Source organism: Mycteria americana, chromosome 6 (assembly GCF_035582795.1).
Source record: "Mycteria americana isolate JAX WOST 10 ecotype Jacksonville Zoo and Gardens chromosome 6, USCA_MyAme_1.0, whole genome shotgun sequence".
NCBI lineage: Eukaryota > Metazoa > Chordata > Aves > Ciconiiformes > Ciconiidae > Mycteria > Mycteria americana.
The window spans coordinates 58,873,821-58,890,424 of record NC_134370.1 but is presented as its reverse complement, the minus strand read 5'-3'; the positions used below and the strand labels follow the sequence as shown (position 1 = coordinate 58,890,424).

At 36.6% G+C, this 16,604-nt stretch overlaps 1 protein-coding gene across 2 annotated transcripts in view; it reads left to right on the top strand.

Moving 5' to 3' along the window:
* Nucleotides 1–16,604, top strand: part of SECISBP2L (SECIS binding protein 2 like) — a 31,702-nt gene that overhangs the window by 8,913 nt on the left and 6,185 nt on the right. The window contains exons 2-17 of one of the 2 annotated variants that reach the window (XM_075506090.1): nt 1,903–2,081; nt 3,480–3,804; nt 4,334–4,469; nt 4,766–4,995; nt 5,081–5,105; nt 5,892–6,007; nt 7,759–7,890; nt 8,447–8,530; nt 9,308–9,475; nt 9,633–9,774; nt 11,438–11,607; nt 12,854–12,986; nt 13,990–14,152; nt 14,859–15,079; nt 15,729–15,883; nt 16,363–16,582. In XM_075506090.1, coding sequence (XP_075362205.1) covers nt 1,903–2,081; nt 3,480–3,804; nt 4,334–4,469; nt 4,766–4,995; nt 5,081–5,105; nt 5,892–6,007; nt 7,759–7,890; nt 8,447–8,530; nt 9,308–9,475; nt 9,633–9,774; nt 11,438–11,607; nt 12,854–12,986; nt 13,990–14,152; nt 14,859–15,079; nt 15,729–15,883; nt 16,363–16,582 — 2,599 coding nt within the window. Of the gene's footprint in view, nt 1–1,902; nt 2,082–3,479; nt 3,805–4,333; nt 4,470–4,765; nt 4,996–5,080; nt 5,106–5,873; nt 6,008–7,758; nt 7,891–8,446; nt 8,531–9,307; nt 9,476–9,632; nt 9,775–11,437; nt 11,608–12,853; nt 12,987–13,989; nt 14,153–14,858; nt 15,080–15,728; nt 15,884–16,362; nt 16,583–16,604 lie in introns of both variants that reach the window. The other variant, XM_075506089.1, reaches the window with a different exon arrangement.

Genomic DNA, 16,604 nt, shown 5'->3' with positions numbered 1-16,604 from the left:
AGTTGAAAAAAATGCATTGAGCAAAATTTTTTGTTTAATTTTTGAAATTGGCTGGGAATTCTAATATCACAATTATAAGTAATATGTATTAAATACTTTTATATTATAAAAATATATTGCATCAGTCACTGGTAGTTATGATGATTTAATAGTGAATATAATACTTATATGAAAGTTAGGGAGCTTTTACAGTCTCAACTGCTTTTTCTCTCCTAAGAGTACGCAACAGCAAAGTACTTAAATACCAGTTGGTTTAAAACTTGCTTGGTGAATTACAGTGTAATTCATGGTCTTAGTAGTTTACTTGATGATGATTCTACTTTTTGCTCAGTAATTAAACTTTCTTTATGTAAGTGTGTCAGACTAACTAAACAAAGATCCAATACTCTGCATGAGTGGGTCTTGGCCTCACTGTTGCTCAAACCAATGTTTGAGCTAGGAATTTTTCTAGCTCAGTCTGATACATTAAAGCACCTATTCATCAAGTAAAAGTAGGTTTTCGTACTGACTGGGCAACTGTATTTTCAAAACATTTTTGGACTTGCCTCTTCCAACTTCTCCACCCCCATGCTGCTAAACAAATATGGTATCTGATCCCATGTTTTATTTAAAAAATAATTTTTGGGGGCTTTTTTAATAAGTTTGTAGGTTCAGATATTGGACAGTAAGGCTGAAGTGTCTCTGGATGGATTGTGGGTTTGACATAGAGCAAGGACATGGACTGAGAAGCATGTGGTAGGGCATGGGACTACTTGCCATGATATTTTCAGAGCTCCCATTGTTTAATTGATTCTGCTCATGTAGATGTTGTACAGGTAGTGGCAAGGAGAGAAGACTGTACTCAGCATATCAAACATTCAGGCTCTCCTTTTTATAAAATGAGAGCATGTATTTGTAAAGGTTATGCGTTGACTCTGGAATTGTTTCTTAGACAAATGGAAGGAAAAGTTTCTAGAGCCCTTGCCTGCTTTGGAGAGAATCTTCTTAGAAATTGGTATTCCATGAGCTACTAATGTGAGACAAGTATAATTAAGCTGAAATCTTTGTACAAAAGGATGCTTTGTGGCTGCATGTAACTTATAATGGAATACAGAATTTAACGGTGCTTTGGATCTGCAGTTGTCTCAAACAATTAAAAATGCTCTACTCAATAAGATCCAGCTGTATGAGATCTAATCTGTATGAGACCAAATGGGTGGGTAACAATGCCTTATAAACTGTTGAGGATACCTTCACGATGAGGGGAGATATTTTTCTTTGAAAGCACAGTTTAAAACTTATTTCTAAGCAGTCTTTAATTCCCTCTTCATGGCAAAATCTAATCATATTCTTAACACTTTAAAATATGTTAAAATAGTGCACATGGAATGTGTCTGTGTGGTTCTTCTGTGATACAGCATCTATTTTAGCAGTAAGCCTGTGGTTTCCTGCTGAAAAATCTTTTTTATAATTGCCTAGGAACATGGTCAATTTTGTAGAGCAGACCAGGCATTACTACATCTTCCATATGTTGGTTTCACTTATGAAAGCCTAGACAACTGTGCTCCACCTACAGTGTTAACTCAATTTCTTTCTGTGCTCAGACTAGTATATCCTCTGCAAGATCTGAACTTCAGTCCCTTTTAAATTAATTAGTGTTTGTATTGCACTTTGAAAATGTAAAAGTTAATACAAATGCTAAATGTTGGTGATCTGTATTATGGCCTGCGTTGATTGGAAGGATGTAACAAGCACTTGCCAACTGTTTTCCACCTCTTTCAGTTTACTGAAGAAATCCTGTAGTCCTGTCATCCATTTGCCTGCTATTTGTGATAAGTACCATACAACTTTATGAATCTAAGTGTTCCCAAACAATTTATGATTGTATTTAATGAAGACATTGTTTCTTTTCTCTTTCTTAAGAATGTCAAGCTGTCAGCTGAAGTAGAACCGTTTATTCCTCAGAAGAAGGGTCCAGAAACACTAATGATCCCAATGGCGCTTCCTAATGACAGTGGAGGAATTAATGGCATGGAACCAACTCCTATCCCTAGCTACCTGATCACTTGCTATCCATTTGTACAGGAAAACCAATCCAATAGGTAATACGTGGTTGTAGTCTTCATGAAAGATGATCTATTTTTAAATGAGTTTAGACTTCCGGTAGACTTGAGAGGAGTCAGTGACTGTTGGCTGTATATTCATTTTGTTCACTGTATTTAATCTTCTGACCCTTCGTGGGCGAGGATGAAGTTTCTCTGTCCCCAATCTTTTTTACTTATTTCCTTCTCTCTGCTTTTCTGTATTCATATTCTTTGCCACTTTTCTTTCCCTGGCTACAGAGGTCAGGTGCAAATCCCTCACAAAGTCACCTCCTGTACTTTTGCATCTTCCAGGGCAGTCAAGATGTCTGTGTCTGAATCTCTGATGCTGAAGCAAGGCTCCAGGTGTCCAACTTGGATCCTGCCATGGCAAAACAGTGTGCAGCTGACACTTGTATTGCATGTAGCTGTATCCAGTTTTCTCTGCATAACTAGCTGTAATACATTGAGTTTAGGAACTCTTTATTCTAGCCCAAATGTGTTCACTGAATGCACAATTTCAATGTTGATTATTTGTATTGAAGGCATAATAATTATTGCTGTTTGGTTTTGAAAAATGTACCCAATGTTTGCTTAGGACAGCACTTTAGTGTTGCTGTACTTAAATAGGTAAGAACAAAAATAATCCTTTAGCAACTGCCTGCTGCAGATCTGTAAAATTATCCTGAATCTTTACTTTTCCTATTCTTTTTCTCTAATATTCGGGCCTCTGTATGATGGTCTGCTGGTCTCTTGGGGGTTTGAAGAGAAAGAGAATTGGGTTCATAGTTTCCAAGGGGGTCTCTTTGTACTATGCTGTATCACAAATAAACGTAGGAAGAAGTCTCCACACTTGGTTTCAGTAGTAGGTTTGTAAATGCCTGTTTTGATGTGTGCTTCTTAAGGCCTGCATTTTCATAAGAATTTTGAACAAGGGTGAGTTTGGCAACTTAATATACTGGAGTACTTGGCCCTGAGTTAGCTAATGAATGTCACTGTTCCATGTGTCTGCTAGCTTACCTTGTATAAGCTTAGGTATCTACTTAGGGTTATATGTGTTTTCTGAAACAATGAAGCTGTAATGGGTCCAAAGTACTTGTCAAAGGAAATGCCTACATTTTATTTCTAAGTTAAATATTAGAAATTTAATAAGTTTATACAAATGCCAAGATCAACAAAGATATTTATTTTGCACTTGAATGTAATTTGAGCTTGTGAATCATTCAGTTGGCACCTCTAAGAAGTCCGAATAAATTTAAGTTCAGTTATTAAAAGCTAGGAGCTCATGAAACAAATGAGTTGTGGTTATTTGGTTGGTTGGTCGTTGGGGCTTTTTTTTAAGGGGGTGGCAGAGGTCTGAATTCCCTTGAGAGGGGAAAAAACTTACTGAGCAGTTGTCTTTCCTTTTGATTTTTACAGACAGTTTCCATTATACAACAATGACATCAGATGGCAGCAACCTAACCCAAATCCTGCAGGACCATACCTTGCTTATCCTATAATATCTGCGCAACCACCTGTTTCTACAGAATATACATATTATCAGCTGATGCCAGCACCATGTGCTCAGGTCATGGGTTTCTATCATCCTTTCCCTGCTGCCTATTCTGCACCCTTTCAAACAGCAAATGCTGTAAATACAGTTGCTACAGAATGCACTGAGCGTCCCAACCCGTCAGGCCAGGTCTTTCCATTATCCAGTCAGCGGAGCAGAAGCAGTAACAGGGGACCAGTCATACAAAAAGTAAGTCTGTTTTTTAATAGGCTAAGTAGAACTGTATAAAGAAAATATCTTTCACAGGAAGCATGCATCTCATTTGAGCAAGAACAGGTATATCAGTAGTATCAATGGAAGGAAAGGTGGGCAGAAAAGGTGTTAATCAGAGTAGCAAAACTCTGTCTACAGAGACATTTTGTGGTAAAATACTTGGGGAGTTTATAAAGCCTGCAAGTATAACATGGGGAAACTCCCTTCCACTGCCTCTCTGCTGGTTTGGTCTGAGCTTAGAATTACTTCATTAGAGAACAAAGGAAGTATACCTGTACTCTCTTTACCTTTTTTTGATACTTCCACATCATAATGAACAGTTCATGCAGAAAATACTGTGAAGAGGTTAATAAATCAAATATTTTTATTAATATTTCCCTTAATCTCTTGTCTTTAAACATGTGGCTTCTGTAGAGAGCATTAGAACTTTTAACTGCTTTGTTTGATTACAACTATGAAGTCAAATTATGACTTATGTGTATGTGTGGCTAATCTTTTAAAACAGCAACAGCAGTTACAGACGCATATAAAAAATAAACGCCCTCCAGTGAAAAATGTCGCCACTCAAAAGGAGACTAGTTCATCAGGTCCTGAGAACAGATCAAAGATTGTTTTGTTGGTTGATGCATCACAACAAACAGGTAACTTCTTTCTTGTGTTCTGGATGTATGAAATAACTAGAACTACATGTCAGTCGCCATCTTTCCTAAAAGACTTTGCCACTGTCAAAAACACACCCTTCTTGAAGGAGTTGATTATTATTAATACTTGGACCTAGACATGATTTTTTTTTTAAATTCGATGCTGTTTTTAAAAAAGGAACTTGTTGTCATGTGCAAAGACTTTGGCTTTTTCCATTTGTTTTTATGATGTGTAGGTTTTTCATGTCTTTTAACAATTCCTGCACAAGTAATTATATTTTTATTGTGTCTTGCAGACTTTCCTTCAGATATAGCTAATAAGTCACTTTCTGAGAGCGCCTCTACAATGCTTTGGAAATCAAAAGGCAGGCGCAGAAGAGCTTCTCACCCTGCTGCAGAGTCCTCTAGTGAACAGGGCGCAAGTGAAGCAGACATTGACAGTGACAGTGGCTATTGTAGTCCTAAGCATGGCAATAACCAGGCTGCAGCTGTGACTTCAAGAAATACAGATTCTTGTGCAATGAATGTATGTAAACATAACTGAATAACTTAACTATATTTGTATCCTACAGGCTAATAAAAATTACTAAAAAATTTGTTTTCTTTTTCAGGTTGTAGAGCCATCAGTAAATACAAGTAAGCATTGTCTTAGATGGTGAGCTGTTTAAAATCTGGCTGGGTCACTTCTGTGGTTTTGCTTTACATTTTGCTAGGAACCATGTCTATCTACTTCCAGCATGTTACTCTAACTGATCAGATACTTCTGAAGATAGGTCTTTACTGTGATTTCCACCACCTCCACCAAGACTGCTGTTACTTGTTGAATGAACAAGTGTATAAGTAGCTATCACTAGTGATTTCTCAACAGCTGCCTTTCTTTTAAGGGTTAAAGAAGCCAGAGACTCCAATGGAAGCATTCAGACAAAGCTGTGCTTCTGTTGTATTTTATCCTCCAGCTTCCTTACCCTATTGGACTGCAGTTCACACCTGGGTAGTAATAGAGCCAAGGAGTTCTCATTCTCTATTTGAGAAGTACTGATACTTTTTTAGAAGCTTTAAAGAAGTACTGTAACATGGACAAATATTTTGATTAGTCTGGTAGTAGTGGGTAACGCTAGTGGCTATTATTTATGACTGGACCACAATTGTTATGGATGTGAACCTGAGATTTCCTTTGTCTGACTGCTTCCTGATGATCAGTTGTTGGCAATTTGAATGTCTGTCATCCGACTCTTCCATAAATGCAGTTCTACTAACTTCTAGAAATAGCTACAGAAGTAAATGTTGTCAGGGGAGAATTAGACTTTCTTGGAGGACTTTATTTGTATCAAAATTGTGTTCCTGGCTCTTGTGGTATGTGTATCGTGATGACGCATTCTGTCATACTAATTCATTTTTTTATAGATGGCACTTCTCTTTCAGCTGGTATAAGTTGGACTAACGTAAATTCCCAGGCAACTCAAAAAAAACCTTGGATTGAGAAAACTCAGACATTTTCTAGAGGTGGAAGACAAGTTGAGCAAAGAAATAGTTCACAGGTATGTTAATGGTTCTAAATTTAAGTATTCTGTTTTCTTGTAATATATGAAAATGAGGAATTTAAAATGGAAAAAAGGAATAAATATATATATTTGTATATTTCATGTACTTGGCAATCTTCTGCCTATAGCCTGTTCTTTGTATCTGCTTAGGAAGAACATTACGTATATAAAGTAACTTGTGAAATGAAGACAGTGTGGGTGTAGAAAAGTTAGTTCAGTTTTTGACCGATTCACACTTCAGAAGAAAAAAAAAATCTCAAACTTTCTAAAGAAAGATTCTGATGTGATGGTGATCTAGAATCCTGTGTTCTCACTCCTGTTGTCTTTGAAACTTTCTTTTTAAAATTTGTATTAGCATACCGTATTATTTAGCATTTTTATTATTAATAAATGAATTGAAATTGTTTTATGCTAAAACTTGAAGAATATGTTTCTGTGAAAATTCCTTCAAGTGGGACAGAATTTCTGTAATTAGTATGTGAGGAGAAGGTGGCCTTCCTAATTTTGATAGTCTAATTTTATTGGGGGGGGGGGGTGCGCAGAGGGGGACAGAGAGAAGGCTGAAACATCTGCCTTTGCTTAAGCATAGGTTTTGCTTGAATTTAGTTATTGCAGAAAAGAATAGCTGAGTTTGAAGTGGGAGCTTTATCATAGACATACCTGTATGCGCAGATACATGCGAGCTAGCTTGCCCTGTTTAGTTTTTTAGATGGAATTGTTAATTTGTCTTGAATCTTCCCATTTGGTATCTGTGGGTTTATTATATAAAGAAGATCGTTTGCATGTATCTGGCAATGTAGCAGTTTTGAATCTCTTTATAACCTGTAGTCAAATCAGAGGCTTTTAGAAGCCACTGTTTGTGGTTTATGGCATTGGGAGAGTAGGAAGAACCAGATTTCCTTTCATCCAGTCACAGTTTAGACTCTAAATCTGGCAGTTATTTTAGATATTTAAAAACAAAGCTGGCACAAAGAGTTTTAAATTAGGTTTCCTCAGCCAAATTCACTGTACCTCAAGGCAGAATTGTCCTACAAACTATTTTCCTTTGAAACTAAATTTGTGCTGGGTCTGTAGGAAATTTTCTTGAGAAATATATTCGTATGAGAGATCCAGAATTTCAGATTCAAATCATGCATTGCTTTCAGCCAGCTAGTCTTGCACGTGGGTTTCTATCAACATTTCACATAATGAACAGAAGAATGTTTATACCACTATACTGAGGTCTCTGGTCCTTAGAGAACTCTGTGCCTGTGCATTGTCATAAAACACATGTTGAAAAGGCAATAATTGCATGCAAAATAATTACGTAGTGGGAGAAAGTTCTTTTGACTGATCATGATTACAGACAGTTCCTCAGGATTCGTGCCTGAGTTATATAGAGTCACCAGCAACTCTTGTGGTTTTCTTCATGTTTAGCTAAAAGGAACCTTTTTTTTTTTTTAATTAGAAATTTAGAGATGAATGTATAGAGATACTGCATTTGGCTGGGGTGGGGGGCGGGCGGGTATAATCTGATACTATCTGTAGAATATGTTTGTGCAGGTTTTAAAAAAAAACAAAAACCAAACAAACAAACCCCAAAAAGCAGCTAACCCCCCCACCCCAAAACCCAAAGCACAGCTTATTAAACCTAATTTCGTAAAAACTTGACCACCTTAGTTGCTAATTAGCAGACATGAGAATGCCTGACGTGCCTGTGTCTTGAAAAATTGAAATTGCAAAATGCCAATCACTTTCATTATCTTCAGTCCGGTTTCAGATGCCGAGACCACAGCACGTCTTCAGAAAGAAGGCAGAATTTGCAGAAACGACATGAAAAACCTCTAACTACAAGCCAGTCAAGTAGAACAGAGCAGAGCCCTGAACCTCTATATTTTGAGGTAGCGTTGTAAGAAAACTGTTTCTGCATTATAGTGGTGCAAGTTGCGTGTGGAATAAGTGATGTTCTCAACAGGGAGAAGTTGCAAAACATCTGACTCCAAGAGGTGTACAATATAGTGCACTAATTTAATTATTATATGATGCTTTCATTGTGTACATACAAAGACTTGTATTTGGGTGTTGTGGAAAGTTTAAGAATTTTAGAACTATCTGTGACTGACAAATTAGATAAGCAACTTTCAAGTAACTTTTTCTGTTCACTCGCGAATAAAAATTACTGTGTTCTCTGGTTTATCTCCCCTCCCCCCTAATTGTAACTGGATTTCTTTAGTATAAAACATTAATAAATTGTTCTTTTTTTGAAAAAAGGTTATTTAGATACAGAAATGCTTTGTTAATTTTTCATCGTTTTCTGTTTGTGTCACTTTTAAGCCCTTCTAACTTATGTGGGACTTCAGGATTCAATTAATTCTTCTAGCTTCAGCTGTTTCAGTTGACGCTTTTCATGTGACTTTTGGTTCCATTCTCTTCACTCTTAACTTGTGTATTGTTTAGGATGAAGATGAATTTCCAGAGCTAAATAGTGACAATGGCAGCAGCAAAAGTAGTAATATCCAGCAAAAGATTTCACCCAAAGTAGTAAGTAATTATTTTGTTTTGCAAAGCATTTTAAAATTAAGTTGTTTTGAGACTACTTAATTTGTGTCATTATTTTATGAATCTCTGCTACAATACTTACAATGCGGTAATTGTGATGTTCTTAGGGTATTTGCATTACCAGTTTTGTATGTTAAAGAAATGCCAATTACAATAAGTGGTGCAGGGAACCCATCTTAAGACTGCTGGATTTTTGTCTGCTAATGAGACTGTTGACGAGTGAAACTGTAAGATACATATGATAGACACTTAGAATCATAGAATATCCCAAGTTGGAAGGGACCCATAAGGATCATTGAGTCCAACTCCCAACTGAAATGAAAATAGATTAAACTTTATCTGCTTTAAGGCTGTAGAAACAGTTGTTGGAAAGATGCTCTTTTAATACCTGATCTACTTAAATATTTTGTTGCAGAACTGTATATATAGACTACTTAATCTATTTGGCTGCTTTCCAGGAAAATCCTACATGAAATCTTTGCGGGGGGGGGGGAACCACTCCCTTATTTAGTAATCAGACTAGAAAACCTTCTGAAGAATAATTGGAGATAAATATAATAGTTTTCCCATACAAAAATGAAATATACGTAAGTTTCTAGTTTTATTAACTTACTATGTCATCTAGCTGTACTTAATAATTGAGATGTCATACTACTGACCAAAGCAATGGTTCACTTGGTTTCTGGAGTGCCACATTTCCTATGGTCTTGAGAGAAAGGTCTTTAATTGTGTGTGTTTGCATTTTGTTTAAAATCCTAGTTGGATGACTTACCAGAGAATTCTCCAATCAATATAGTCCAAACTCCAATTCCCATTACAACCTCTGTACCAAAGCGTGCAAAAAGTCAGAAGAAGAAGGCCTTGGCAGCAGCACTTGCAACAGCTCAAGAGTATTCGGAGATAAGCATGGAACAGAAAAAACTTCAAGTGTGTAGCACTGCCCCCTCCCCCCAGCAGTTGGTAAAGAGGAGTATCAGTTAGCTGTTGCTCCTCTTTATTCTAGAATAGCAAGAATCTCTTTGTAAAGAATGTTTTGCAGGCACTATTTCTTTGTATTTATCAGCATGTGATGTTCACGTTATAGGAGGCTTTATCAAAAGCGGCTGGAAAGAAGAGCAAGACCCCTGTTCAGTTAGATTTGGGCGACATGTTGGCAGCTCTTGAAAAGCAGCAGCAAGCAATGAAAGCTCGTCAGATCACCAACACCAGGCCTCTCTCATACACAGGTATTTCTAATCTGCTTGACTATTGCTAAATGCATTTTGTGACAATATAAATGTGATTGATCTGAGTGTCTTAAACATGGGGGTTTTTTTCTGTTGAGTTTTAGTTTTTTAATATAAACATAATAAAAACCTGGGAAGACTTTCTTAATGCGTTTCTCAAAATTCACCTGTGCTATCTTCTTCTGAGCTGCAGTATGCAATGGTGACAGTCCATGTAGAACTGAGGACAAATTTCTCTTAAGACCTACTATTCAAAACTTAGGGTTCATGTCTTGAGAGTAATTCAGTGCTGAAATGCATATGTGAAAAGAACTGTATTAGGTCAAACCAAACATCTACTACAGATATTACAGAATTCTCTCTGAAAGCAGCTTAGAGAGGATACCTGTGACTATGATACAGAGGGATACCTTTCCATGGTATTCTTCCTGCCTCTACTGATTATTGTTCAGAGCCTCCTGACCCAAGGTTTTCTCAAACCAAATTTTGTTTCTTAAACTATCCATCACTTCTATCACATGCTTTTACTGTCCATTAGGTCCAATGGCAGTGAATTCTAAGCTTACTACATGCTGTGTGGAGAAGCTCTTCCTTTTACTGTGTTTTTTTGGGGTGGGGGTCAGGGGGGTTTCTGTGCCCCACTCATAATTTTATTAGCTTTTATAGCCTTTCTGTTACAAAGAGACTGAGCAATCATTCCCTGCCCTCCTCCTCTATGATTCGTAGAGGTCTGTCATCTCTTTTCTAGTCTGAAGAGTCCTAGTCTATGTTATTCCGTTGTGCAATCATGTCTTTTCCAATAATCCATATCGCTTTCTCTGCATCTTCTTGTAGTTCTACTGTATCTTTTTGAAAATAAGGAAGATCAGACATGGACAGAATATTAAGTTATAGTTTCATCATGAATGTATGCAATGGCTTAATTACGCTTTTTTGTTCTCTATTTCTTTATCAACACTTAACATTAAATTAGCTTTTTTTAATGCTTGCTGCTGAATACAGAATTGACATTTTTGTAGTTATCTATTATAACCCATGAATCTCATTCCTGAGCAGTTGTATGTAGCCTAGAGTCCATCGTTATGCACATAGTTACCATTTTCCTTCTTGTGTGTTGCTTCATTTATCTGCTTTGAGTTTCAGCTGTGTTCAAACATTAATTCAAGTTGGCAAGGTTATATCAAACAAAGCTCAGTGAAGAACAGTTGGCATTTCCATTGGAGACCACACTTGTTTTATTGTCTGTCTTGCAGAAGATACACTTAACTACATGATGCACTCTCTCATCTGTTTTGTCCTGTCAACTAATCACTCTTTGACAACTAAAAATCAATGTTTGGATAAATATTTGCAATTTATCTTACTATTATCATCTTACTAATAAAGCTACATGTAGTCATTTGAGAGAGATCCTTTACAAGTATTAAAGTAATTCCTTTCCTGGAATCCATCCATAGCTTCCTAAAACATGAGGCTAAGTTGAAGAAAGCTTAAAACCATCTGGAAGCGACAATATCTGATGACGTTATTTTCCTGTCATTATGAACTGCTTTTTTCCGAGGAAGGAAAATGTACTTTGAGAATTTATCAGTGGAAATTCTGAAAACAGTGTTGAAATAAAGGTGATGTATTTTGGTGAAACTAATACCTTTCTTGTATTTAGTTGGCAGTGCTGCTCCCTTTCATACCAAAGAATCTGCCAACAGAAAGTCCTTAACAAAGGGACAGCCACCTATGGGTTGCCTTAATCCTTTGGATTCAACTGGCCCAAAAGTGAAAAGAGGAAAAGAGAGAGAGATTGCAAAACTGAAACGCCCTACAGCACTTAAAAAGGTAAATATGTCAACCCTGGAGTGTCTTGACCCACACTCATACTTAAAAAATAAAACCTGATATTTTTCTTACTTGAGGACTAGTGACCATGAGCATAGGGTAAGGAAGTCATGAGCTTCTGCCTCTAGTTCCTGTTACACTGATGGTCCTTTGGATCTAGGCATGTAATATAACTTTTATACCCCATAATTAGTTGAAGGTGATACAAATCTATCTCAATATGGATCGCAAGGATTTTTTTAACTATAAGCACTAGGACATATGGGAAAACTTGCCTGGTTTGTTATGTTGTTGAATCCTAGTTTGTGGTGCAATGTAGTATACTAACCTTAAATTTTCCTACTCTGTTTTTAAAGATGGGTATAGAACTTGAAGTAAAAACATGATTTTTAATTGAGTAAATTTAAAGTAATTGGTTGTATATATCTATATGCATGCACACACAAAGTAGGTATGTACACAGAGAATACAGCATGTGTGGAGATCGGAAGGTAAAATAAAAAAAACAAAATAGCCCTAAAAAAGAAAGTGTGAAAGTCACCTGTACTCATGCACCACATTTCTTATCAAGATCACTTTATGATACGGGCAGTTCGAATCTGGTAAAGCTGTGTTTGTACAAAGGTTGGCTTTGGCTAAGTTGTGCTTTGTTTATTTGTTTGTTTTCCCCTCCCCACCAATCTTTTTCTATGACTTATCCATGATCTACTTGAGTTAGAGAAATTCACAGAAGACTTTTCTGAACAGGTAGCTAAACTCTGTCAGTACCTTTATTCTGTTGTTGTTGTTTATCATAGTAATACCAACATATCCATGGCTACTTACATTTGCACTCTCCTTTCCTTTATAGAAAGGATTCTATCTGTTGTGGTGCTTCACAAAGATGACTAGTGTTCTTGCATAAGGCGCTTTTTTTACAGCGGTGGAATTGTTGAGGAATTGTGATTGAGTGAGTGTTATGTATCAGAAAGAAGCTGTGAAAGTACTTAATAGAGCTTTCAACCGTTCGTTTTTATGTAGAATTATGAGTACTGAGTATACCATCTGTAAAATGCTGGAATGAAATACTGTTTGTGATCAAAGAGGAAGCTGAAATGGTTTCAGGGTTTTCTATCCTGGCATGAGTAGGAAGGTTCAGAACAACTTGGTTAACTTTATTTTGTGTTATGTTCAGTCAAATGGAAATTTTTCTTTACAGGTATCTCTGTAACTTTCAGATGCTGATAGCTGCTGTTTTTGTTCCTAGATTATTTTGAAAGAGAGAGAAGAGAAGAAAGGTCGCTTATCAGCTGAGCATAGCCTTTTGGGATCTGATGAACAGAAAGAGGTTCATATAAACTTGACTGCTGATCAGTCTCAGGAGCTGGCCTCTCAAGAAGGTTGGTCTCTATCTCTCTAGTCCCCCTTCCTCCCCCCCAGTTGTACTAATCTACTTATTTTAATATTTTTGACTTTCTCTTTTCATGCAACACAGTTTATTGATGTTATCTTAACTTTTTTTTTTAACATTATGAAATACTAGAAATTGGAACCCTCTTCTAAAATGTCTTGTCTGTCCGTCAGTTGTGGGAGGCTCAGGCAGCATGGGTTCTAAGTGCATAATCTCCATACAGCCTTTTAATTAATTTCTCTTGAGTGGATGTTCCCAACACATGTCAGAGTTGCTAACATTTTTGATAAAAGGACAAAATGTGACCTGTTGTCGACCATGCCATGTTGATCACAATGCTTTTTAATGATGAGCATACTGAAAGTTTTCCAGATACAGAAGTTGCAAACTGTAAATAAGGTTTTCCAGTTTGTTGAATGCTCTTGTCAATCAGCTGCAATGTCTGGACTGTCGATTTGCAGCAACAGCTCTGAGCAACTGGGAAACTCCAAACCATTTTCATTGTCTTTGATGTATTTGGGGGCCAGGTTGGGGGGTGGAGAAGGAGGTGTCTATCAAGATGCCAGATGTACTGCTTCAGAACTTTTCTTCTGAATGACTTGCCTGACTTCAGCTGACCGAAGATAAGTATGAAAATCTTAAATGTTCTAGGAATACGTTAGTTAAATAGTATATATAATTAATAAAGAATTATTTGACGAAATTGTAGCATTTAGGCAGGTTTTCCCTTCTGTTCTAGCTATTTCCTAAACTAAGCTTTGGACATTTTTAGTGAATATTCAAATATTGCTTATTTACCCAACCCATGAGTGTTGGGTATGTGCTTGTTTTGTTTTCCCCCCTCTCAGCTACCCTTCCAGGGAAGAATACTGTTTAGTGTTTTCAGAATGTAGTTTGGAAAAAGCAAGGGAGTGATACCTAAGAAGTGTGATGCTGTGTTTCTTATGTGAAAATGTCTTTGCATTTTATAATGTTTCAAAATTGTCTTTCAGAAACTGGACTAAGTATGCCTAGTGATACTTCACTTTCGCCAGCAAGTCAGAATTCTCCGTACTGCATGACCCCAGTGTCACAGGGTTCACCTGCTAGTTCTGGAATAGGCAGTCCAATGGCATCTTCTGCAATAACCAAAATTCACAGCAAGAGATTCAGAGAGTAAGAGTTTTGCATTATTAATATAAACTCAAGGCTTGCACTTCAGTTACTCTCGTCTTTTAAGTGTGGATAGGTTTAGTAGACTTAGGAGGAGCTTAACGAACATAAGCTACCCTTTCATCAGTAGAAGTTTTTGCAAGTATTTTCTTTTTGCCATAGATGGGTTGCTACGTGTGTGTATAATATATATACAAATGTGTGTATATATACGCACACACACATGCTTGGGATTTTTTTTGGTTGCTGCAACAAATAAGCTAGGTGGAAGTATTCTCTAAAGAATAATTTTTTTTTTAAAGGAGGGCTACATACACTTTGGATGGGAAAGGAAGGAATACTTATGAATGTTGAAAATACCATAATAGTCACTCTTAATATATTACTGCTTTTTTTATTAATGTATCTTTATAGAGTACCAAATTAAGGAAAAGAATAGCTGCTTGTGGCACCTATTGAAGTATTTCTATGTATTTTTTTAATATTCTTTTTGACTTCTTGAGGTAAGGAATGTTACTAGAAATATAAATGTTCTCAGGACGTATTTTTAACTTAGAGTATACAGTCTGATTTCTAAATCCTTTTAATAACTTTAATAAGCTTAATAACTGTTCTGAGGAAGTAAAATTATTTTTATTTAGTAAAAGAAAAGGCTCAGTGAAATAGCATTATGTGCTATGCTAATATTTGATGTTTTTTGAATTTACAGATACTGTAACCAAGTTCTAAGTAAAGAAATAGATGAGTGTGTGACTCTCTTACTGCAAGAGCTTGTCAGCTTCCAGGAACGGATTTATCAAAAGGATCCCATGAGAGCTAAAGCAAGGAGAAGACTTGTTATGGGGTTGCGTGAGGTTACTAAGCATATGAAACTAAACAAGATCAAGTGTGTAATCATATCTCCTAACTGCGAAAAAATCCAGTCAAAAGGTATAAATGATAAAACAAGTGGTTCATTTAACTGTTTACAGTTTTCTTGTGCTGATTAGCAAGGTTAGAAGCATTTTTTAGTTACTATGCATGATGTAACACTTCCAGAATCAATTGTGTAATTGCTACTCCACATTCATTCTCTTCTCCATTCTGGAAGAAACTAATTCATGAGGGGTGAATAGCTTAGAGAAAAAGAGATGATATAACACATAAAATTGAAGTCTATTGTATTCCATTCAGTCTTTGGTACACCTAGAGTCCTGAGCACTGGATCCTCTTAAGGAGGATTACTTAAGAGGAATGTGAATTGGTTAGTTAGCCAACCAACACATTTTGCCACAACCAGAAAAGTAAACAGAGGCTTCCTGAGATATGAGAAGAGCAAAGCTCTGCTCAGGAAAAGAGCTGTGAAAAATTCTGGTTTAATTTGTGTGCAGGACTAATAGAGAATACAGAGTATCACCTTGATCTATACTCACTCGCTATACTTCAAATGTAGAGCTTGTTATCCTGTAGGATATTGTAGCTGGTGATTGTGTCTATTGAAGTTTTACTGACTAATTACAGATAAAATGGGACAGAGTTGTATCATGCCATACTATGACTTTAATTGACTAGGTATCTATTTAAAATTGCTTTCTTCAAGGTGGACTAGATGAGGCTCTCTATAACGTAATAGCCATGGCACGGGAACAAGAAATTCCTTTTGTCTTTGCTCTTGGCCGTAAAGCTCTTGGCCGTTGTGTGAACAAGCTGGTTCCTGTTAGTGTAGTGGGTATCTTCAACTACTCAGGTGCTGAGGTGAGTAATTCCACTGATGTAAATGGCTGGAGTAAACAATTACGTTCCTTGTAGTTAAGAATTGATTTGGCATGGACGGCACACCTAACTAACATGCGTTTGATAATGGCCCTGACCTGATCTATATTAGGGTGTCTTTTTCTTTGAAATTCCATATTTACAGAACTGAGAGACTATGTTGAAGCACTTTGCTCGCAACATCTCTGTAGCTTTCAAATAGACTTAAATGCCATCCAAAATTCTCTGGAAGGCTTAAGATTGTAAGAAAGACTATCTTTAAGAATATCTCCTCAAAGTTGCATAAACACAGAGTGGTGTTTTTATTTAATACAGAGAAGAACTAATTTTTAGTTGAAGTAAAGATACTTGGTGTTAAAAAGCTTAAGGCTCACTATGTAGTATACTTTTGACTAAGGAGTAATTTAAAGTGAAAATTATTAGTAAGAACTACTGATTGTAAAAACTGCCTTAATACTTAGGACCTATTCAATAAGCTGGTATCACTGACTGAAGAGGCCAGAAAAGCATACAGAGATATGGTTGCTGCAATGGAACAGGAACAGGCAGAAGAAGCCTTGAAGAATGTCAAGAAGGCACCCCATCATATGGGTCATTCTCGTAACCCCTCTGCAGCAAGTGCTATCTCATTCTGTAGTGTTATTTCTGAACCCATATCTGAAGTGAATGAGAAAGAATATGGTAAGTGTGTTAACTTACTTCT